The sequence below is a fragment of the Panulirus ornatus genome, chromosome 71, assembly GCF_036320965.1.
Source record: "Panulirus ornatus isolate Po-2019 chromosome 71, ASM3632096v1, whole genome shotgun sequence".
NCBI lineage: Eukaryota > Metazoa > Arthropoda > Malacostraca > Decapoda > Palinuridae > Panulirus > Panulirus ornatus.
Window position 1 is genome coordinate 11,808,229 of NC_092294.1, and position 25,476 is coordinate 11,833,704.

Here is a 25,476-nt window from a genome sequence, read left to right on the forward strand (position 1 = left end):
TTTTAGGCCTCTGAGTCATATCTAGAGTGTTGCAAAATTAATCTTGGTTTATATTGTTACAACATTAAAGAAATGTATAAAATAGATATGAGGCATCAAAAACAGAATTACATACACATTATCATTAGCATTCAGTATCACCCACAATGCAAGCCAATGTAAAGATAAAAGATACAATGAACCAGCAACATGATTTTCTAGAATGCAGAATTTGATATATCAACTAACCATTGCTATTAAACCTTTATGTAAATACTTAACTGCTCAAACATAATATAAATAACAAATACATAAGAAATAAGAACTGATTAAAACTACCTGAAGATGGCTGCTGTAGCTTCTCTTCTTTCTCTTCTCTTTGCTTTTTCTTTTCTTCTCTGATCCTAACCCCTCTTCTTATCAACTTCTCTTCAAAAGTTTCACAGAGCATCATTAATTTTTTTGTAGCTCGCATGACTACTGGATTTCTGGAAAGGAATAAGAAAAACTGAGTAAACTGAAGTACTGCACAATTAAAAGTTAAAACACTATGAAAATTGAAACTTGCCTCTGACTGCATAAGGTAACACTGCAAGTGAAAATTTGTCTTTAGTGAGGTTGTATCATCATTATTTGATGAAACAGGGTACAGACTCATCACAGAACTCACTTCAAAGGAATTCATCTGTCCCTGCTAACCACTGCAATACAGCCTTAGGCTGCATGTGCCCCTTGAAACAAGGTCATGGTATAGTACAACAACCCTCTGAGAAAGGGGTCCTCCAATAAATTACAAATACAAAAAAATTTAAACTGGCAGTTAAAGAATAGAGAGCAGAATAATCACAAGTTGAAAAGATGTGCAAGAGCAACCTTCTCCTCTTGAATGTATGAAATGATTTTATAAATATAGAAAGAAATTATGCTTCTATAACTATTTATACAAAAACTAATTCAGATTCTCTTCTTTATAAATTTGCAGGACATTTCTTTAGTTTAAGTAACTGATACAAAAACCTGTCAACTTCTGGAATGTCTCTCTACACTCTGTCACCAATACTGCATCATCTGCAAACAGCAGCTGATTCAGCTTTCATGCTTCCAGCCCCTAAAACACCATAGATCTACCCCCTGCTTTAATAAAACTCTTGAATTCGTTTTCAATCACCAACCTATTTATAAGCAAATTGAAATACAACGGTAATATCACACATCCTTGATGCAGACCCAGCTTCACCAAGAACCACTCAACATCCTCCCTTCCAACTTGTCTCCTAAGCCACCTCTACATGAGGATTTACACATTATCTTCACACATATGATACGTCAGCTTACTTGCCGGTAAACTGCCTTAAAATTTACAAGTTTTTTCATACTTGCTCACTGTGTCCCTTCTAGTGAGTTAGCACCAGAGACATGAACAATGATTCACTTCTACTATGTAGCTGCCTTGTATAATACACCAAACCTGAGTCTCCTACATACAACTACGTCCCAAAGACCTTTCTGTGGTTTTCCCTGACTGCTTCATATGCCTTGGTTCAGCCCAACGACAGATGACAGCACAATGCCTCATGCAAACCATATTGCTCCAGTTGACTTTATCCCATGCATACTTCAAATCCTCTCTCATACCTAGGCCTAAGTCACTCAGAACATCTTTCACTCCATCCTTCCATCTCCAGCTTAGCCTCCCTCTTATCCTTGTCCTCCTCACTTCTGACACATATACTCTCTTAGTATGTCTCTCATCCTCTCCATTTGTGAAAACCATTTCAGGACACCTTGTTAATTCTCAATTATACTCTTCTTTACACCACATCTCTCCCGTAACCTATCATTTCTTTCTCAATCATCCCTCTTCACACCACATATTGTCCTCTAGCATTTCATTTGTAACACATACACCCATTGCTGGACCTTTTTTTATCTGTGGCCCACACCTAGCATCTATGTAACACTGTCAGGACTACTAAACCATCAAACATGCCCATATTTGCCTTCTCTTTCCAAACACTTTTCAATGCATCCAGGACATTAGCCCTCTCATCCATCCTCTGGCTTACTTCAGCTTCCATAGTTCCATCTGGTAACATGTATGTGCACAGGTGTCTAAAATATTCCATTCCTCTAAGTTCCTTCCATCCAAAGTCATACTCAAATCAACCTGTATCTTTTCCCTGCTAAATTTAATAATCTCACTTTTATTTACATTAACCCTCAACCTTCTCCTTCACTCATTCCTATACTCAGACACCTGCTTCTGCAATCTACAAGTATTTCTTCAGAAGCAATATGGATCATCTCTAAATTAGCTAAAGGGGTTCATCCCTCCTGCTAAAACTCTACCCTCCTTCCTCCATCAAGCAATCTTTGAGTCAAGGTGGGGGAATTCACCTAAAAGAAAACAATTACTATGATCCAGTAAAAGGATCAGGTCTGCCATGAACACAATCCTAAGGTATTTTGATATTGTTTTGTAAACCAGTATTTTACTACTACTCCAGGTATGGGATATCTTAAAAAGTTGTGTAATATCACCTATACTCAATAATACATTAAGTTAATGGGCAAACAGTTATTCTCACATGCTAAATACTATGATTTTTTCTCAGTTCATGTAATCAAAACTTCCCTCTTTTCTAAAATCTTTCACTTACACATCATGTAACACTAATGAAAATGTACTGTATTATATCTCCCAGATGTTGTAAGAAATATTATGTATAAAAGGACTCAGTTATTCTTTACAAAAAAAAAAATCTGGGACTTAGTTATACTTTACAAAAAATCTATCAAAAGATCATCACCTACAATAATGAAAAAGCTATTACATGCCACTAATTAACCAAGTCAAAACTCACTTATCATCTCTCTGGTAATAAAGGTCAGCTGGGGCTGAGCGCACCCATGCTACTTTTGTTTCCTCTTCCTCCTCTACTTCCTCTTCCCCAGGATATTTCTGTGATTCTTCTTCAACCATGACTCTTACATTTCCAGGGTCCTGATTTTCCTCACCGAGATCAGACAAGCATTTTTCTCGTTTCTTACTGCATCCAGACCAATCAGGACTCTTGGAATGGTGATGATCTGGGCTTCTTGAAGCACGTAGTCTTTGCCAAGAAGAAAACCAAATCCAAGGTAACAGTATTAATTAAGAATTAATCTTCAAAAACAAGCTAAAATAACTAATTTTTCTGATGAAGAAAAATCTAAAAAATTAACAGCTTTCATCTTTGCCTCAGAGTTACAGAACTAGAAATTTTCATACAAAGTATTTTAGCTATCCACAATGTAAAACAGTTAGTCGCCTTCTACGACACACAGGGAATACATGGGCATGTATACAGCATCAGCTTGGGGAAAAGCAGTAAGATTTCAGAAAAGATAGAGGATGTGTGGAGTAGGTGTCTGCTTTGAAGAATGCATGTGGGAAACACTTAGAAAAACAGATGGACCTGTATGTAGCATTTATGAATCTGGAGAAGGCATATGATAGGGTTGATAGAGATAATTTGTGGAAAAACCCAAAAGTATATGGAGTGAGAGGTAAGCTGCAGCAGTTTCTATAACTAGTGGACTCCAGTACTGTTTCTTAGTATCTAGTGCCTCACCCTTAACAGGCCACTGGCAGAGGACAACTCTAGCACAGTGTTTGCAGCTCCGACGTAATGTTCCTACTAACTACTTTTACCTAATGTTCCTGCAATCTACTTCAACCTGATGTTTCTACTTAATGCTCCTGCCTAAATGACTGACTATGTCTATCATACCATGAAGATGTACAAAAAAATCTACACTCGAAATTTCAGCACAACATTCAACTATGATATTTCCTTCTCCAAAAAATGTTCATTCACCTTTTTCTTTCTGGTGAACATGGACGAGAAGTAGAATGTGAACGTCTCCCTGGACTCCTTGAAACTTTGTCACCCTGATCATATTTATATCTGGAAATACAAAGGTATACTTAATAGTTGATCTCCTAGAAGGATCATAAGCTTCTTATAATATTCTTATGAGAAGAGAAGCTGGAATAGAATACATGCATGCCTAGACTAAGAAAATCAGTGATATATATATTTTGGAGGGATACACAATGCTTGATTATAAAAAGAGTGTGGCTAAGAAAGCATAAAAGGGTGAGGTGAAATGGTCTGGACATATGAAGAGAAGGAGTGATGAAAGGTTGACAAAGAGGATATGTGTCAGGACTGGAGGGAACAAGGAGAACGGGAGAACAATTTGGATATGGAAGGAGGGAGTGAAAAAGATTTTGAGCAACTGGGGCATGAAAATGCAGGAGACTGAAAGGCTTGCACAGGTCAGAGTGAACTGGAAAGATGTGGTATACTGGGGTCGACGTGATGTCAATGGACTGAACCAGGGAATGTGAAGTATTTGGGATAAACCATGGAAAGGTCTGTGGGGCCTGACTGCGGATAGGAAGCTGTGGTCTTATTTCATTACATATGACAGCTAAAGAATGCATTACGCAAATGCAGCCATTCTTCATCTGATCCTGGTGCTACCTCACTAATGCAAGAAATAGCAATCAAGTATGAGAAAAACTTTAAGATTTTGATATTTTCAACTGAAAATGGTAAGATATAGAATATATACCTATTACGGGAATCCTTTGATGTTCTACGAGGTGAAGAGTAATTTCGTGACTCCCCTCTCCTTGATGGGAAATCTGGGGGACTCCTTGATCGCTTCCTACGACTGCTACTTCTTGCTCGCCATCCATCATCAGAAAACTTATCAGGATAGCCACGACCTTCTTTGAATCTGAATTCTACACTTCCTCGATCCCCTTCATACCTGCTTATCAAATATCTTTAAAAAATATCACACACTCTGTACAAATTTCAATACTGCACTATTCAACTACTTCAAAAATAAATCATAAAATCAACCAAGCACAACTTTTTGCCTGAGAAAAATCTGTAGTTAAGGGGTACAAACATTCCATAAGGCATGGTCTAGCATTGATATAGATGATGGAATGAAATGGAACCCTCACAGATAGGCATATTGTAAGCATCCAGACCATTAAAGAAAAAAATTAAGGATGAAACCAAAGATGGAATGAAAATTTAACAATCTGGAATTATGTATGACTAGAAGATAGAAAAAAAAAATGAAAATATAAAAGGAAGAGAGTATACTGACCAGATTCATGCAATCAGAGAAGACATAAAGTTACACAGAAAAATATCAGGGTATATGCAGTATTCTTAAAACTGATGAAAGGAATATGGTAAAACAAATAGGAAATATTTTAGGGAAGTCTTGGTTTATGATGGAACTAATGCACGTGTCACAGTGGTCTGAAGTAAATGTGAAAGTGCATGAAAGCTGTGTGATGTCACAACAATCATTTGATGATGCTATGAATGAAGCACTTTGTAAAATGATATCATCATGAATGATGATAGTATCATAATAACTTTTAGAGGAAATTAATGGAAAGGACTGCCCGAAAAGAGGATAATAAATACATAAGTTATGAAAATGAAGGAAACAGAATGGTATAGCATAGTAGATTAGTAGATGGGTTGGAAATATTGAGGAAGTAAGGATCTTCATACTAAGCATGACTGATTTGCTGGCAAGTGAGGTATTAAAAATGACAATGACAAGTGTGTCAAGTTTAAATCTAGAGCATATGCATGTCAAATTTTTAATCAAATAGAGGTATAACATCAGTAAAAATCAATATATATTTTGATGAATTTAGTCTCATTTTGAAGGTAGTCTTAGATCATAAGAGCAAGAAAGGAGAGAATAATATGTTCCAAATAATCCACATATCAATGATAATAATCAGACAAGTTATCATGTATGTGCCATACTAGAATTGGAATCTAATGAGGGGGTGATTCTGGTACATTACATAATCATAAGGACAAAAAATAGAAGCTGACGGAGTCGCAGTATACAAATGATATTGTGTTGTTTGTTTAATCAGAGGAAGAGGTGGTTTAAATGGTGGACTGCTTTGGTCATCTATGTTGGAGCAGAATGTTACATGCAAATGTGAATAAGTCATAGTAGGATTTCATTGACTTTAGGGTGACTGATTGATCATTTGCTCATATAAAAGATGCATAGACTGGGAGCTCAACAAAATTTAGCTGGCTAAAGGCAGGTACCAAAGAGCAACATGGTAGCAGGTTTATGACCATCTCAGGCAACAAGCATCGAGCACAAGCCTCTCAAGCCAATCTTACACCGAGCACCTATGTTTACTCAATTGAGCTGTACTTGTGCTTGCTATCTTAGAAGAACATGTGGTGTGACTAGATGGGATGAAGACTAGATGGAATGAAGAAAGAAATGAAGGACTGTATGAGAGATGTGGTATGGCAGGGAATGCAAAGTGAATGAATTGTGGAGTGGTAGAGTGGAAGAATACCAGGAGAGAAATGGTGAAAAAATGCATGGAAAGGTGTATGCAAGGGAAGCATGTAAGGACAGGATAAGTGGTGACCCTTTTGCCATGGCCACCTCCTGAATGGAGTTCCCAGAGGGAACAGGCATTAGACATAAACAAAGACAGAAAGATAGATAGCTATTTTTGCTTCTCACTGGTCAGCAAAGATTTTGTCCCATGAAAAAGTCTGTTTCTTATGTATTTTTGTATGCTGAATCCAAATATGCTTTTAGAATTTCTCTATCACCCAGAGTTTTTTGTTCCAGCATACTCACATACCATTACGTACAGTATATATGTACCAGTGCTCTACAGAGCATTTGAACCAAAAAGTCTAACATTCATTCTCTCATAACTTAAACTTGACACTCTTAATTCTGTCATTCTTATAACCTCAAATGCTGACATATCAATCATACTCATGACACACATCCCTTGCTTTCTGAATATTTCCAACTCATCTACTATGGTATATCTAATTCTGTTACCTTCATTTTCACTACCTATGTATTCACTATCCTTTTTGGGGGACAGTCTTTTCCATTACCCTCTTTCACTAAAAGTCATTATGATAATGATATCATCATTCAATATTTATTCTCATTTCCCTTTTCATACTGCATAAGAAATTTCAATTTCCTCATCCCTCACTTATCAACCATATCTGCTTTGCTGTAACTGTTACATCAATTCACTCAAAATGTATCTGATTATCACCATTAACTCCATTCCCAATTTTATGCAGAGGATCAGGTTCATATATGCTTTGCTTAACTAAACACCCATTCTTCAGTCCATCTTCTCATCCAATATTCTTAGATTCTTAAAAGTACTTATCCTATCTATCTATCTCTTACACCCATTCCCTCTGTGAACTTCCTCAAGAAGGTGGCCACAGCAAACAAGTCTCCATAGCTGGAGAACCCCAGCATTGCTTCTAAGCCTTTAAAGCGTCACCCTTAACAGGTCACCGGCAGACAGCAACTCTAGCACAGTGTTTCTAGAGGCTCCTACTTAATTTTCCTCCTAACTACTTCTACCTAATGTTCCTGCAATCTACTTCAACCTGATGTTTCTACTTAATGCTCCTGCCTAAATGACTGACTATGTCTATCATACCATGAAGATGTACAAAAAAATCTACACTCGAAATTTCAGCACAACATTCAACTATGATATTTCCTTCTCCAAAAAATGTTCATTCACCTTTTTCTTTCTGGTGAACATGGACGAGAAGTAGAATGTGAACGTCTCCCTGGACTCCTTGAAACTTTGTCACCCTGATCATATTTATATCTGGAAATACAAAGGTATACTTAATAGTTGATCTCCTAGAAGGATCATAAGCTTCTTATAATATTCTTATGAGAAGAGAAGCTGGAATAGAATACATGCATGCCTAGACTAAGAAAATCAGTGATATATATATTTTGGAGGATACACAATGCTTGATTATAAAAAGAGTGTGGCTAAGAAAGCATTAAAAGGGTGAGGTGAAATGGTCTGGACATATGAAGAGAAGGAGTGATGAAAGGTTGACAAAGAGGATATGTGTCAGGACTGGAGGGAACAAGGAGAACGGGAGGACAGTTTGGACCTCCGGGCCCAGGCCATGTTTGTCCAAAACTCATAACCTCACCTAAAAGAAAAAATTCACATGAGAATTGTAAACACTTCCATTATATTATGATATAAGCTGAAAAATATATCCATATTGATTGAAAAAGCTTTGCTGAAAACTAAAGATTACAGCCATGTTCTAGATATCAAAGTAAAGCATTATACATTTCCTTGAAACTAAGGTTATCTTCATGTCATCTTTCCATACTCAGTGTATCAAAGCAGAAAATCACACACCACCCACACATGAGACTATTCAAATCAAAAGTTTCACAACAATTATAAAAAAAAAAATATTTTGAGAATTTTCTTTTACTTAATGTTTTTTAAGAAACTCTATTTCCACTCAACTTGAAGACTAAGCCATAATGAAATACAGTTCTCATATGTAATCACATCTCCTTTTAATCTTAAGATTTATAAGAAGTGTTCAAAATTCCTTTTAACAGACAGACTAAAAGATAAAAGATTATATGCACAATAATGCAGTTCAAACCTTTTTGTCTGGTAAAACTTTTTAAATGTTTGGATATGACAAATCCACCATGAATATGTTTGACTTAACAGGTGTTAATGAAACAGCCAAGATCTTACAAGATGATGCATGAAGAGGACATCCCCTAGAATGTTTCATTCAGCTTTTATCACTGCCCGTAATAAGTGAAAGCACATTATCCATGAGGCGAGGTGTTCTCTTATTCACCATCCACTGATAGTCTTTCTGGTCTTCAGCTAAGTGTATCTCTAACAAATTCGTAGCTCTACCTTTCCCTCACTTTTCCATCCTGACGGTACTATAGCTGTCTCTCCTGTTGAAAAAGCAACTCTCTTTGTTCCTGTTTCTCCTCTAACTCCACCTTGGATGACTCTAACATTCCTTCACCCTCTGATGCTCCTCTTACTAATCCTATGCCTCTTCCCGTAATCTCTTTTTGGACTGTCCGAAAAGTGCTTCTTTCTCTGGACACAAGTAAGGGTTAAGGTCCTGATGGCATCCATCTCAGTGTACTGAAAGTGTGTGCCTCTGGACTTGCACCTGAACATGCTCGTCTGTTCTGTTCCTGTTTAAAAACCAAAGCTTTTCCTTCTCCTTGGAAACATGTTTTGATACAACCCATCCCTAAGAAGGGTGACTGTTTTGACCCCTCAATCATCCTATTGTTTGACATCTATCACTCCTATATCCTTAAACACCTGAAAAATCACAGTCCTCTCTGTTCACCAGTATGGCTTTCATAAGATGAGATCCACTGGTGATATTCTTTCCTATCTTATAATGTCTGGGCATCATCCCTGAAAGATTTTGGGGAGTCATGTGTAGTTGCCCTTGACATATCTAAGGCTTCTGACAGAGATTGGCATCAGGGTCTCATCTCTATGCTCCCCTCCTTTGGCTTACCTTCCTCACTTTGCTCCCTTATATATAGCTTCCTTTCAGTCCGATCTACCTCTGTGGTTATTGATGGATCAGCTTCTCCTTATGTACTCATACGCTGATGACTCAACACTGCATTCATCCACATCCCCTGCTGAGATATGCTGGGCCACTCACTGTATCATCTGTTTGATGACACCAGCTCTATGTTAACAGTGCACAACCTAAATGTAACTGGTATATATTGACTTGAATAATGAAAAAAACATAAGAGAAACCAAAATCTTAACTGCTAAGGAGGAAATGTATATTTGAATTTTAATATATTCTTTATTAAGCACACAACCTACTTTTACATTTGCAAAACCCACAGTTCCCCTTATATTCTACTATAACCCTATCTAATATCATTTACCATTTAAATGAAGCCAGTTTTCTGCAGGTATTTCTGAAGTAACAACAAAGTGTATAAAGATCATGAAACATACATCACCATTTTCTAAACAATATTCAATGGATGTCCTAGACTGTATTAATACCATGTAAAACTAAAACAGACTCTTATTCTCAGTACAATGTAGCTAATACGGACTTAACTACCATTTTCCGATTACTAACAACATAGCAACTAACTCCCATGTAACTTTCCAAGTTTACTGAGGTTTAATCAAATAATTCCAATAAAACTATACCGTTCACACAAGAATATGAATTAAGCAACTCATAAATTCATTAGTAAATATTTAGTGAAATTAATTGGACGGGAACTTGTAAAAAGCTAACTTTTCATTAAGCTTTAAAGAAAGCAGGACAAATAAGCGAACGAGATATTCTCTCTTAATGTAATCTTACCAAACATAAGCTAAATTAAGTTAAAGGTCAATGAGACATCATGGTAACTGAAGAACCAAAGCGAGCTTGAAAATAACACTGGGCGCCAACATATACAAATTCAGGTGTTGGACTTCACTCAGTTTGCCCTACTAGTCATACGTAAGCTACTTTATTAATACATTTTGGCAGAGAATGGTCGAATACAACTGGAAAAGAAAGATTTATTTACGTCGGTCAATGGGCCTTCTACACCTTTGTTGTTGTGGTCGCTTACTTTACTATTTACTGTTTTCCTGGCACTTTAAATGAATAGATAGGTAAACAAATGAATGTATATTCATTTGTTTATCTATCTATTCATTTAAAGTGCCAGGAAAACAGTCTATATATATATTATATATATATATATATATATATATATATATATATATATATATATATATATATATATAAATGTAATTCATGTTTACTTAACAGAATCAGTCAACCAAATCGATCACACGCCTTCAATATGAACTTTTTCTGAGTTATATAATTCTACACTAATGACACAATGTCTTACGTTTGATTATTATATGGGAACTCGTAAAATTTGTGTCAGTAGGGTATGACGGGGAAGACAAGCAATATAAATGGATTAAAGACAATTCTGAAGATAAGAGTGGAATGATTATCCAGTTCTATCCAATCATTTTTCATATGCTGTTTTATGCATTTCTTTATTTGTTTATATCCGCTTGTTGCTTCGCCACCTGACGATGGTACAAAAATGTATTTTCCGAGTGTCGTCGGACAAATATTATTTACAAGGACAGGAAGACTCCAATATGATAAACAAACTAAAAAATGCCATTTTACGGGTAGCGATACTAGTGTCATCTATTGAGCTATAATGGAAGTATACTCTATTTATTTACCTTTATTATAGGAAACCCTGATATATTTCTTTTTGAAATGTACGGCATGAATATTAATCTATTTTTTGCTTAATTGTTTACTTCTGTTTAGAATATGTTTTGTATGCAATGCTAATGAATTTGAATGATTGGGATGTTTATATCTGTTATTAATTATAAAACGCAAATCACAGATGCATGGTGCTGTAAATTCATCGTTCAACATATCACTTCAAATCTCCGTAGATAAAGTGTTTATATAATGAAAACAAGATAAGATATCACGCTAATAGAAAATAACATCACATGAAGGAAGAAATACTTACACTGAGGCCACAGTGAGAGGAGTGCGTAAGATGTCACATATCACACTTGTATCAACATTACCATACACGTATCAGAATGGTGACCATAAAAGGGCAGAGGGTTGACATTTGATGTAGAGCTGCTCTATTTTCTCATGTAATAAAATATCCATGTCATGACGTCCCACCTAATTATTATAATGAGATGAATGACATCAATTATCTGGCTAATATTTTCTTACTACATTGCGATAGGAACACATGCTGGGAACACCTGGTAGGAGAGTTCTGTACCAATGATGTTTCTCACGTGTGTATATAATGGTACAGGTGACAGCCTAGCTTGCTCCATTGTCCAGTTGGCTACATGGTGTGTGTAGCCCAAGTTACGCCAAGATTGAGTGATTCTCGATACGGCTGTCACTGAGGTAAGAGACTCTGCTGCTAAGGTGATGATGGTCTGGCAGAGGATAAAGTAGCGTAGTTTGAAAAGCTGAGAAATGATGCGGTAATGTGGTGAGACAGAGATATCACGCTGATGAACCGAGAGGTACTGGGGTCAGAGAGTGAGAAGAGCACTGAGAGGTGCTGAGGTGAGGGAGGGAAAAGTGCTGAGGTGGAGTGAGTGTTGCATTCAGGCTGTGGTTGTGTCATCATATTGTCACAGTGGTCGTCCAGGGTGTCCACTAAGGGCGTAGTGAAGGGCGTCTCTCGTACGGAGGTGAACAGATAAATGGGAAGAAGCTTATCAGAGTACAGGAATGTTTGGTGCACCACGACGGGTTTTAGAGGGGAAAATAATACGGCCTACGTTTCTCCTGTGTGTCGTACATGGTGATTAAGAGGGGCAGGAGCGGCTTGTTGAACGTGGGGCTGAGAATCTTCCCATCCCGTATCACTTTCTAAAGGAAAGAGCAAAATGAGGATATTTTACCCTTTGAACTAAGGCTCAGTCATCTATCCTAGACGCTACCTCGCTCACGCGGAATATAGCGAACTACCTGTGTGTGTGTGTGTGTGTGTGTGTGTGTGTGTGTGTGTGTGTGAGAGAGAGAGAGAGAGAGAGAGAGAGAGAGAGAGAGAGAGAGAGAGAGAGTCAAGAACCGTCACCTTAGACTATGGCTACTGTGTTAAGACAAGTGTTATGGGCAACCCAAACACCTGCAGCTGATTACCAAATAAGGAACTGGAGATATACGAAATATTTGTGAGTATATATATATATATATATATATATATATATATATATATATATATATATATATATATATATATATATATATATATATATATAGATAGATAGATAGATAGATAGATAGATAGATAGATAGATAGATAATAATGATAAGAAAATGATCATTCTAAAGATGAAATCGTGGTAAAATGATCAAAACACAATAGGTTAATGCACAAGGAATAATCAACATAAAGATGGTGTCGTGAAAATGATCTTTGTTGAAAGTTTTCTTGAATTTTTCAGGACAGACGAGGTGATGCGGCCTTCGCTGCTGCTCCTGTTGGTGTCCGCCCTGGCGGTAGTCGACTTTGCCAGGGTGAGTTGAGAGAGAGAGAGAGAGAGAGAGAGAGAGAGAGAGAGAGAGAGAGAGAGAGAGAGAGAGAGAGAGAGAGAGAGAGAGAGAGAGAGAGAGAGAGAGAGAGCACTATGTTGAATATAACGTGGTTTCTTTTCACAGGTGTCCCAAGCCTTCAAGAGGGACGAACTCCTTCAGCCTTCACCAGTCGACAAAGACCCTGCGTCTGCTGTTGCTGACGCTCATGCTGGGAGGAAGAGGAGACAAGCAGAAGATAGGTATGATATTGGGAAGCAATATGAAGAGAATGACAGGGGCGCAGTGAAGGATAAAGACAGAGATGAAGTGAGAGAAAAAAAGGAGAAAGGTATTACAGCAAATAGAAAACAGAATACACGTATAAAAGGAAGAATATCAGGGAAACTAAAGAAAGATGTGGAATCGAAAAAGCAGAAGCAACTGAGAAAGTCCAAGAGGCCAGAAAAGATGGAAACATCAAAACAAATGAGGGAAGGTATGATAAGGAGACCAAAGAACGATAAAGGGGAGGAAAACGTAAATGAATCTTTTTCACGAAAATCAAATAAAAAAGGATTACCAAAGAAGAAAGAAACTAAAAGATCCAAGAAACGAAAGGGGAAAAAAACGAAAACGTCTGTAAAAGGAAGGAAACTAAACCTATCTGAAACAAACAGAAAACGAAAGACAAAAAAGCTTAAGAAGGCAGGGAAGGAAGGTTCTATAAAGAGGAGTAAGAAAATGGGAAAATCAACAGGTAAGGCAAAAAGCTTAAGGAAAGAAGAGAGAATGAAAAAGTCCAAAATGTCAATGAATTCAAAGCTTGATGAACAGAAGCCAAGAAATCCAAAAAGACGCAAGTTAAAGAAGGAACAAAAAACTAATGATTCTAAGAATGAAAGAAAATTAAAGAAAATAAGATCAAAGAAACAGAATCAGAACGGAAAACCTAATGAATCAAAGTTTGAAAGAAAATTAAAGAAATCAAAATCAATGAAAGGAAGAAAATTAGGGAAAGGAAAATCAAAGGAATTAAGAAGAAAGAAACAAAAACAGATCGGTAAATCAAATGAATCAAAGAAAAAAAGAAAATTCAAGAAATCAAAATCAAAGAATGAAAGAATATTAGGGAAAGCAAAATCAAAGAAAACGAAACAGAACGTAAAATCAAAGAAAACAAAACAGAATGGTAGACCAAATAAATCCAAGAAAACGAAATTTGAGACGTCCTCAACAGCAGATAAGATGAGGAGAAAACAAAAGAAACGGGAGGACAAGGAAGGGCAGGGGAAGACAATGCTTAAGACAAAAAAGAGCTCTAAAGCAAAGGAAATAATAAAGCAAGCAGAGGGTCCTGCACGACCAAGACAGTTCAGTTTGAAGACAAGGAATAGAAATAGGAAAACGAAGTCAGGTGACGACAACAAGGACAAGAACAAAAAAACAGAAGAATTAGCAGTCGATGGAGGGCACAGGAGGAGCCAAGAGGCAAGCCAAGACATAGAGGACGTAGGTGAGTTGGGCCAACTTATAGATATTAAATTTTGGGTCTGAATAATGTTAAGCCGAGTCTGACAATACTTGCTTATATTATCCTTTGTAATCTATTACAATTGATATTTTTCATACGATTATAATGTCATGGTAATTCCAAGAGGGTGGTCCATCTGAACTCCAAGTGATAGTCAAGTAGCCATAGACAGTCTAGGTGTGTGTGTGTGTGTGTGTGTGTGTGTGTGTGTGTGTGTGTGTGTGTGTGTGTGTGTGTGTGTGTGTGGTGGTAATTCACCTCCCCATTACATAGTCATGATTCTCATCCTCTCACAACATTTGAGGTGACCTTTACCTTATCTTAAGTGTGACCCATGATGGCTGGTAACCATAGTCATATGTCCAGTGTTCCTGGGAGACTGCTGGGGATCCTACGAGATGACCTACGCTGAGAGTGTCATCATCTACTCCGACAACACTGGCAGGCAGTCGTCCTGTAAGAATAAACTGAAGGTATGGTTTCATCTTGGCTTCACTGCTACCATAAGGTTTAGGAATAGTGCAGACCCAAGCTGTGTGAAGATAATGGCAAGTGTAAATAACAGTGGTAGTTTGTATGATGTGTTATGCACTGATGGTCTGTATGACAGTTATGTGAGACACTGATCGTCTGTATGACAGTTATGTGAGGCACTGGTGGTCTGTATGAAAGTTATGTGAGACACTGATTGTCTGTATGACAGTTATGTGAGGCATTGGTGGTCTGTATGAAAGTTATGTGAGACACTGATTGTCTGTATGACAGTTATGTGAGGCACTGGTGGTCTGTATGATAGATATCACATAGCAACGTCTTGGTAATAGTTACCAAAACGAAATTAAAACTAAATTCTTAGTAATTAACATCGAAACTAAATGTGTTTTTGCAGTTAAGATCACATACATATATTCATTTACTCTGTTGACTTATACTGTCAAAGGTAGTTTCCTATAAACGTGTTCTGCGTCATCTGCTTGAAAATATTTCTGTAGACAGCCATGTTCGCAGACGTGTAACACTATAATCACATTTCGATTCCATTCAGAGCCCGGATGGCACACAGATCTTCTTCCTGTGCCCCCAGTTTAATCTCAACAGTGTTGGCTGCAAGAGAGAGAAGCTGATCATGACTTCGATCATCAGTGGACGTAAACAGAAGTATGTGAACCATCTTTGATGATGATGATATTATTATCTAGTTAGATGTTTTAGATGATGGCAAGAACACCAAACACTGTGCCCCGTTTTCGTTGGATCTGCTATTAGCTATTGTAAGATAAATTGTACAGACACATTGTAAACACGTCAGCAACTGAACCGTTCATAAAAAGGTGAACGTCTGATTGGCTTCCTGTCAGGCAAGGTTCACGTAAACATGCGCAGAATGACGCCACCCAAGACTTGGAAGCCGAGTGATTGTCAGACAAATACTCAGAGGATGGACTTGCATTCTTTCATACATAATACATTTCGTTTTATCACAAATGATTTAATAATTCGTGTATGACTTCCGTGGTGTGGCATTTAGCGTTCCTGACCATGAAGCACTCACGGTCCTCCAGGGTCGAGTATGAGGTTCGAATCCTGGTTGCGACAGTCGGTCCACAGTCAACTCGGCTGTTCAACCACCTCAAAGGGTTGGTCGATAAAATATGCACCTGGCTCAGGCCTTGATTAGGGCCTCAGTTGCACGTGCCATCTCAGCTAGCATAAATCAATAAAAAACAATCTTAGTAAAGTGAGAAGTACCGATGAGAAATCAAACGTATGCAGCCAAACACCTCAATGTACTTATGATTACATTAATGAATAAAAAAAGAATTAGACGACAAACTGATCTAGAATTGTGATTATATGAAGCTCGGGCAGGGTAGCAGATCTTCCCGCGAGACGTGCGCCAGCCTCCGGAAATCTGTTTAGGGCCTTGGTAAGCAGAATATGACCTCTGAGTCAGACTGGACCCCCAGCTCCACACCTCCAACCACTCGACCAAATCCGAGCCATTTGACCACAGCTTCATCAAGACCCCTTCAGTAAACATCTTATGTTGCCATAATTGTTTATTATCTTATCATGTTGGCCCAAGACGTGAGATCTTGTCTGACGCCAACAACGTCGTGTGAGGCAAATGTTCCAGTGAGTTATAAGTGTTGGTTTACGGTAATGTCCTGCATGTTCAGTTCACTTGACTCGCTATTTCTTGAATGATTTCTTGAGAAAGCAAAAAGGTCAACGAAGATTGACATTTGTTTTAATATCAAGGACATCTTTCCAATAATTTATGTTCATCTCCGGACCATCTCTTCTTTTTATTGTAATATATTATAGCTAGGACCTCTGGCATCTGGTCTTCTCTTGAGATGTTTTATGTGCAGACAACAACAATGTACGTACAGTCGAAAACTTTTTTTTGACGATCTCATGATCAATAAACATTCGTTACGTAACAACAGGGCGAAATTCTGCAGTGACTCGAGTCCCTTCGGTGTCGTCCTTGACTCCAACCAGATACAGGTGAAGTACAAGAGGAAGACTTTGAGGCGGAAGGAGTGTTCTGGGGGGTTCCTGTGCGTGGCTTCCACTTTAGGAGGTGAGTTCCTTACCATTTCCGAGATGTTTCGTTGTTGGCTCAGGAAAGCTGTTCAGTTTGTCATACGATACATTTTTCTTATTAGAGATGCCATTCCGTACCAACATTCATATCAACAAATTCATTTTTTGGTTAAATCATAGAGAATCCCTGATACTTAAATCTTAAGGATTCCCTCATACCTAAATCGTAAGGGATCCCTGACACCTATATCGTAAGAAATTTCCGATACCTAAATCTTAAGGACTTCCTAAATCGTATGGGATCCCTGATACCTAAATCGTAAGGAATGCCTGATACCTGAATCGTAAAGGACTAATACCGTCAATGCTAAAAGAACACTTCCTCCTAAAGATCCACCAACACAAATCACTACACCAGCGACCACACCCCTGCTGGTGAGGACCACCACAGCACCAACGACGGAAACTACGAAAACAACTGTTAAGAAAACCACTTCAACTTCTCCAGCTGGAACAACATCGACAGGTATCTCTCCTGATCAGTGAGTAGATCATGGCAACTATGAGAAGTCATGATTCAGGTCTCCCATTGCACCATGTACGTACCCGGTGATTCTGAGCCCGATGTCATCAGTCACTCCAGGTGAATGTTTGGTGGTGTACAGTCACTCCATGTGACAGATCCAACCTCTACAGCCATTCCAGGTGACTGGTCTAGACACAGAAGTTAGTCTAAGCGACAGGTCCTTCTCCAGGCGACGGAAATGGCCACTGCAGGTAAGTGATTTGATCGCTATTCAATCTGAGCAACAGGCCCGAACACCAAGCTTCTTGGAACTCTTGGGTATACATTTGAATTCTTTGCTTCTTACCAACATGTAAGGCCAATAATACCTTGTCCATGGGTTTGTTTCAATGACCAATTCCTCTGCAATTATATATGCATTTTCTACAGACATGATGCTGTACATTTTACTTAGCAAAGTTTGTTTTTCAACTGTCTGTTTTACAGCCATGATCCCTGTTTTTTTTCTCAATCTCACATCCATTTTACCTCAAACTTTGAATGTTGCTGTTATCATTCAACATAGTATTCCCTCGAATAGAGCTCCTATCCACTCAGGGAACTGAGCTTCCATCTACCCCTACAATGTTTTATCTATACCTACATCACCACCAACAACTAAAACAGAGCTTCCATCTACATCTTCAGCCACTACAACATAGTTGCAGTCAACGCCTGTAGCACCCTCTGCAACCGTGCAACTTTTGTCTCACAGCAAAACCTTCAGCCACTATAATGGATCATCTATCTGCTTCAGGAGCTCCTTCGACCACTGCGAAACCTTCAACTGCGACAACGAAGCTTTCAACGACCACAGGTGCACCTTCAACAACAACAACAAGACCTACAACTACCACAGCGAAGCGTACAACAACCACAACAAAATATTCAACAACAACAACAGCAAGGCCTTCGACTTCTACAATAAAGCAGTCGACAACCACAACAAAACCTTCAACTGTTACAACCGAACCTTCATCCAGCACAGTAACATCTTCAACTACATCGTCAGAGCCTTCATCTACTACAACATCTACTACAACAACACATACAACGACTAAATCATCTACTACAACTCCTACAACCACTATGTCTACTACAACAACATCTACCACAACAACACCCACAACTACTACATCATCTACTACAACAACATCTACCACAACACCTACAACTACTACATCATCTACTATAAGAACATCTACCACAACAACACCTACAACTACTACATCATCTACTACAACAACATCTACAACAACATCTACTACTACATCGACCACTACAACATCGACTACTACAACATCTACTAAAACATCTACTACAACATCTACCACAACATCTACTACAACAACATCTACGACTACTACATCATCTACTACAACAACGACAACTACAACCTCTACTGGAAGCAGTTCGTGCAGCATTACAAGGCCCTTCTGTGGTGAGGAACTAAGCTTTCCCCTCATATTTGCAGTGCATCAAAATATCTTGCTTGGCTGTTTGCTGATGAACTCCCTCGACTCGTGTGAGTGATGGATGGATCAGTTCCTTTTACTGATGGTGGAGGAATCAGTGTTGGATGAAGTCACCCGTGACGATGGTAGGGAGTCACTAACACTCTTACAGCATTTCAGCATGAAGTCCTCGTACCTTGAGCAATGTTCTGGTATGAGGTAAATGAAGAGTAAAAACAAAGTTAGGGAAGTATAATAAACGGAGTCAGAATGAGGTTGAAAGGGACATGATAAAAGGGGACATGAAGCACATAAAAGCGGTGTACAAGGAAAATGACGCAGTTGCTGAGAGATGCGGGTCGGGTACCTTGGTGACAGACGGTGAATGGAAGGTGAACAACAATGGGTGTGTTGTTGTCGATGATGTGGGCTTTTGAAATTCTGCTGAAGCGTCAGGTTTACGTGACTTGTTCTACAGAGCAAACACTGTTCTCCGTAGATTAATGACGAGACAGCCTACCAACCTATAAAGAATGAAAGACAATGATCGAGAGAACAGTTTAATGAGAGGATGGCTTCGCTTTGGTCATCCAAGTTTAGTGACTATAGGAGATCTAGTTGGTGCATACCAGGTACTCTTGTTCTAATGAAGAAGGTTTAGTATATATGGATACTCCTGGTATTTTATTGCGCTAATGAATTCCTGAAATTCTAAGCAAAAGCTTTGAAGTTTGGTAAGTAGAGAGATAGTGTTACAAAGGTATCAGGGAATGACTGTACAGATGAAGAAAGTGAACGACTGGAAAGCTTTTTCATAAGTGAAGCTAAGTCTAGAGTGTGCGGTACGTAACCACAAGTTCAGTCCAGGGAAGACTGCATTTCGTATCTCGTCTGAAGTGAGGAAGGCCTTTAGAGTGAGTGTGCGAATGCTAAGATTGGTAGACTAAAGGGAAGGTGGCTGTATGTACACATCAAGGGCAACGATTTAGATTTCTTTTCCCTCAATTCTACACATCACCTATGACTCTTAGATATCCCAGCAACTTCTTCACAGCCGGGTGCGGGGCGGCGCCGATTTCGGTGAGAAGCAACAGGGTGGTGAACGGGGAAGACGCCTCCGAGGGGGAGTATCCTTACCAAGTGAGCATCGGCGGGTGTGGCGGGTCGCTCATTAAGAGGAAATGGGTCTTGACAGCCGCCCACTGCTTCGATGCTGGGTAAGGTCACTACCCCTACTTCCTACTACCTTAAGGTTACCATCCACTTCTTTCCGTTGTGGTAAGGTCGCATCCCTCCTGCTTCCCGCTTAGGTAAAATTGATCTGGAGTTTTGCCATCTCTTTGTCGTCCTCTTGTTATCTATTACATTAGATGACGTCAACTATACTATCTTTTTTAATCGGTATATTTGAATTTTACAAAATTTATGTACATAAGAACTATGTAGAAATGTAGAAACGTGAAATGTCTTGTGTCCGTGTTTGATGTGAATAACTTTAGCCCGCTAGTAAGCGTGATTTTGGTCTGCCCCGGACAGTATCCCGAGCACTTTGACGGTGAGGTTAGGTCGCCTGAGGCGGGAAGGGGAGGAGGATGGTGACCTGGACGTAGCCTCCCAGCGGATCATCCTCCACCCAGACTACAACGACGCCACATACGTGAGTGGCACTCGAACCCGATGATGTCTTACTTTGGCTATAAGGGATTGTGTCCCCAGTTTCCTTCACACTCATCGTCAACCATACGACCCAATCACTTACCATCCCCTGCATGACCACATCTTCAGCTACATAACCCCATCACTTATCATCAACTTCACACCTCCATTGATAGCAATCAACTTTTTTCTTATCACTGAACATATCGGGGTTATGAAAGTTAAAAAGAAGAGACAAGGAAAAGCATTTACGAATTTTGGAGGAAGTGAAAACCCCGTTTTTTAAAATGAGCCAAGTCATAGTTATTAGGAAAGACATTATATGGTAGAGAGTTCCAAACCTTCGAGGTGAAGGGGAAATAACAGTTATCAAAACGGCCCACACACGAGTTACCAACACCAGCTTGCCGAGTATTGCATGGTCTAGCTAGTGGTGCAGAATTCCATCACATTTCATCAGCATCTCACCACTTATCAGACATACATCATCACTGTCTCCAAGATTCTTCTGTTCACTGTCAACTACATTACTTCATCTTCACTACAGGTGAACGACATAGCGCTGATCGAGTTGGCTCAGGAGGTAACCTTCACTGACAAGATTCAACCCATCTGCCTGGCCGAGGATGGAGACATTCCCTTTGGCGGCAAAGCCGTGGCTACAGGATGGGGACGTCTGCAGTCTGGTGAGCTTCCGAGGAGGGAGATATTTTCGGTGGTGAATTGACTTCCCTTTGTACACACACACACACACACACACACACACACACACACACACACACACACACACCACAGCTTAGCTTGCCCGACCTGAAACCTTTACGATTTTGAAATGTGTTCGTTAACGTAGACAGTGAACATTTCTTTAAAAGACATGGTTATTGCGGAGAGCATACAAACATTAAAAAAGTTGTAGAAGTAGAGCATGGTTAAGAGATGGTTACGTACGAGTGAAAGATTTTTCCCCTTTACAGAACATATGGGTAACTAAATAACCACAGTACAATATTTCCCTTCCAACGGAATGAATATTAACACAATTACCCTCTTGCAGGCGTCAACATTTTCCCAGAAGTACTACAGGAGGTACAGCTGGATGTCATTTCCGATGCGGAGTGCAACCAGCTGGGCGGATATGACTCAACCATCTTCATCTGTGCTTTGACCCCGGGCAAAGACACCTGTCAGGTGAGTGATGAACGCTTATTCCTGCTGCAAATCCCTTCCCTCATCATTAGGTGTTGCTTAACAACAACTATTAGCTATCGACGTGTCACTTGTCAGCAACAAAAGCTGTGTGTATTGAGTTACGTTGCCACTACGTCATGTATTGCCTCCAGGGTGACAGCGGAGGCCCTCTGGTGGCGAGGACCTGCGACGGACGGTGGGTCCAGGTCGGTATCGTCAGCCAGGGAGTTGGCTGCGCTTTCCCCAACGCCCCTGGTGCTTACACCCGCGTGCCGGTCTACATCTCCTGGATTAACTCCATCACCGGCGGTAACACCTGCTAGCGTTCACTGTACCACCTTAATTCTAGCGGACATCACCTGTTAACGCCTTCTATGCCACCTGAGATCCACTTCACACCATCTGACCTACCCCTACCCATTGGAGCCGTAGTCCATCACATGAATCATGTGATATCTTCTCGCTTCTATCCCTACCAAAGCTCTTTTTTTTTTTACATCATTTAAACTACCTAGTTTGTAGATGGGTTTATGTACTTCCCTTTTCAAGTCGCATCATTGTCCTGCCACGTCTAGCTACCTGGCTTCATGTCCACTACAACTGCGTCTTTTGGCTGTGTGAAATTACTGTAATCTGTTAATTCTAACCTATGCTAAACATACACTATAGACTGCTATGTTATGTGGCAAGTTTCATACAGTATAAAAATGATACGAGATTCAGCGTGATTTATCTTACCTAAAGGTTAATATCCTTTTGTGGGGAAAATGGGAAATAACATGGTTTTGGATGTGTATTAATCAACATTACAGTTATTACAGAGAGCATGAATTCACACCACAGCCAATGAAAGACTACCCCAAAATTCCATCCACTAGTAGTATTTGGTAACCTCTCACCTCCCTCTCCACAAACGGGGAAGCTAATCCCATTCTCCCCGATAGCTTCATATAGATCTTTAGAGTCAGCATGAGAGATCAGTGGTGCCTCCTGGCGGACGTGTTGCATCTGGCACGAATTACTCTCGAAATCATCTTGATGTTTTTGATGAATCTGTCACCATGATAATTGTAAGTTTGAGATAATCAGCAATTAAAAGAGATGATATTATAAATAAAAGATTGAATAAAAGATTCAGCTTTGATCAATAATCCTTTATTCTGAGGTTAGGACCTGGTTCTTCCAACCAGGAATAGATGAAGCCTCAGAATCCTCTCCCACTACTGTGTAAGACCCGACTGGTGCATGACTGTACTCACACACGTCATTAAGAAGACACAGGAGTTCATGTGTTGAAGCAAATATTCTTTAACACGTCTACCAAAGGTGTGAGCACAGGGTTCTCCCATGGCCCCTGAGGAAGTCTTTCATTGTATATGATGTAATTACCACATATTTTCTTGTAAACAATTGCATCATTCATGCTACATGAAGAAATGAAACCTGGGTGTGGTGCCATCACTTTACACAACGCCAGTGAATGGTGGAGGGTGACATTTCATGATAAATGATCTACAAGTGATTCTTCTAAAGTTGATTTATTATCAGACACTCAATTATGACGGGAACATGACCAGACCCCGTCATGTGATGGCCACGTGAAACTTTGTGTCTCTTTTTCAGCATTTGATGATACAGATTAAATATAAGTTACACATAAGAGCTGTTTCTTATTGCCGAACTTCACCTGTGAAGATGATGGTATACAACATTTAATGATACAACACTCTGCTGATAATCACACCAGAGTGTTTGTAGCTGAAGCAGCACTATATGTGTAAATAAGAAAAAGAAATGCATTACGAATAATGATATAAACTATTGATGTGGTGTTGTATCTTTTATAAACTATTAATCTGGTGTTGTATACTGTATAAGAGCTATATGTCAGAATAGTGGTAAAATTAGGAGACTATTTAAGAATATATGTGCCATGATACTGTGATGAATAAATGTGAACAAGACAGATGATAATATTAGGGCTTAGATAAGAAGTCGTGTCAAATACTGCAGATATTGGTGTCAAATGGTGTCATACTTATTGGTGCTAAATTATATATTAGGTGGTGTCAGATGATGTCATACATGTTGGTGCCAGATGAGATCATAAGTATTGGTGTCAGGTGGTGTCATACATATTGGTGCTATAATGTCATAAGTATTGGTACCATATGGTGTCATACGAGATATCAGATGGTGTCACAAGTGTTAGTGTCAGATGGTGTAATAAGTGTTGATGTCAGATGGTGTATTGTTACCAGATGGCTTTGTGTCAAATGGAGCCATAAGTGTTGAAACGGATGGCGTCATAATTTTTGGTGCAGGATGGTGTCATTAAGGTGTCAGATGGCGTCAGGTGTTGGTGCCAGATGGTGTCACACTAACCCATTGGTATGTGTGAGAGCCAGAAGGTGTTGCAGAGCACTAAGATGGTGCATCAGAGCCTCAGCAAATGGTACTTTGGAATCTTTGTAGGTGGTGTTAGATGGTAATGAAAGGATCTGAAGCGGCTTCAGATGGTGTAGATGGTACGATGGATTCTGAGCAAGTGGCTGGCCAAGAGGTGTAAGTGGCCCTTCCCAGCAGTTAATTCTTTTCCATTTCTTTATAACTGGCACTACTTCTCTACAGGCAGCGTCCTTATACCTCTTCTCTCTTTTTGTAACAACACTAAGGTGGTACACTGGGGCCCTGAACAGGCGGCGTAAGCTGGCGCTTAAGTGGTATAGAGGACTTTAGCAGGTGTCAGATCCGGTGTTGGAGTTGATCCAGGAGATGTAGGCCGGCACGCGGGTGTAAACACCCGGGGCGTTGGGGAAGGCGCAGCCAACTCCATGGCTGACGATACCGACCTGGACCCACCGTCCGTCGCAGGTCCTCGCCACCAGAGGGCCTCCGCTGTCACCCTGGAGGCAATACATGACGTAGTGGCAACGTAACTCAACACACACAGCTTTTGTTGCTGACAAGATACATGTGGCAAAAGGTACTGTTTACAAGCGACAACCTACATCTGAGGAAAAAGATGTGATGCAGGAATGAGGAGCCACAACTTACCGCACAGGAATCCTTGAACTGTGTCAAAGCACAAATGAAAATAGTTGGGTCGGCTCTTCCCAGCTTCCTACACACCTCGTCAGAGGTCACGTCTAGCTCCACTTCCTGTAGCACTTCTGGGAAGTCGAGGGTGTCTGTAGAAGAGGTTGTGTTAGTGATGGTCGTGTTAGTAAGGCAGTGTGTTAGTCTTTAGTATGTTTGGTCATGGAGTGTTTGTTTGTGGTATATTACGTAAGGGAGTGTATCTGTGAACGATAAGGTGTATCTTGTCTGCAAAGATTATGTATATCTGGGGAGAGGACTTTTACATTTTCAAATATCGTGAGAATGAATCCCATGATACGTTATTTTATGAAACACATGTTTTGTGAAAATGTTTCCCCCTCACAACATTTTCCCAGCTGCCATGCTGTGTGGTGGCGTCTCATTTGTTTCACGAACAAAGCTCTACTGTGCCCAGATCCAGGGCTACAG

The 25,476-nt window shown here is 39.5% G+C and overlaps 2 protein-coding genes and 1 long non-coding RNA gene across 3 annotated transcripts in view; 1 reads left to right on the forward strand and 2 right to left on the reverse strand.

The window, feature by feature from the left end:
• The window catches only part of drosha (ribonuclease 3 drosha), a 45,922-nt gene extending 42,832 nt beyond the window's left edge, over nucleotides 1-3,090 (reverse strand). The window contains exons 1-2 of the mRNA XM_071660500.1: nucleotides 2,844-3,090; nucleotides 319-467 (exon numbers count right to left, since the gene is read on the reverse strand). Coding sequence (XP_071516601.1) covers nucleotides 319-467; nucleotides 2,844-2,962 — 268 coding nt within the window. The 5' untranslated portion in view covers nucleotides 2,963-3,090. The remainder of the gene's footprint in view (nucleotides 1-318; nucleotides 468-2,843) is intronic.
• Nucleotides 3,091-8,000: 4,910 nt separating this feature from the next.
• On the reverse strand, nucleotides 8,001-10,528 carry LOC139747938 (uncharacterized). Its single transcript, XR_011712480.1, has 3 exons — nucleotides 10,477-10,528; nucleotides 9,438-9,598; nucleotides 8,001-8,057 (listed from the first exon to the last, which is right to left on the reverse strand). It is a non-coding gene; the product is annotated as an uncharacterized lncRNA (long non-coding RNA).
• A 1,265-nt stretch (nucleotides 10,529-11,793) lies between these two features.
• Nucleotides 11,794-24,843, forward strand: LOC139747916 (uncharacterized). The gene is made up of 13 exons (XM_071660383.1): nucleotides 11,794-11,876; nucleotides 12,929-13,001; nucleotides 13,143-14,511; nucleotides 14,896-15,002; nucleotides 15,575-15,687; nucleotides 16,983-17,119; nucleotides 17,474-17,608; nucleotides 18,405-19,088; nucleotides 20,156-20,318; nucleotides 20,638-20,758; nucleotides 21,305-21,443; nucleotides 21,812-21,945; nucleotides 22,098-24,843. Exons 2-13 carry the CDS (start codon nucleotides 12,942-12,944, stop codon nucleotides 22,266-22,268), a joined length of 3,333 nt encoding a protein of 1,110 aa, XP_071516484.1. The 5' UTR covers nucleotides 11,794-11,876; nucleotides 12,929-12,941; the 3' UTR covers nucleotides 22,269-24,843.
• Nucleotides 24,844-25,476: the final 633 nt, after the last annotated feature.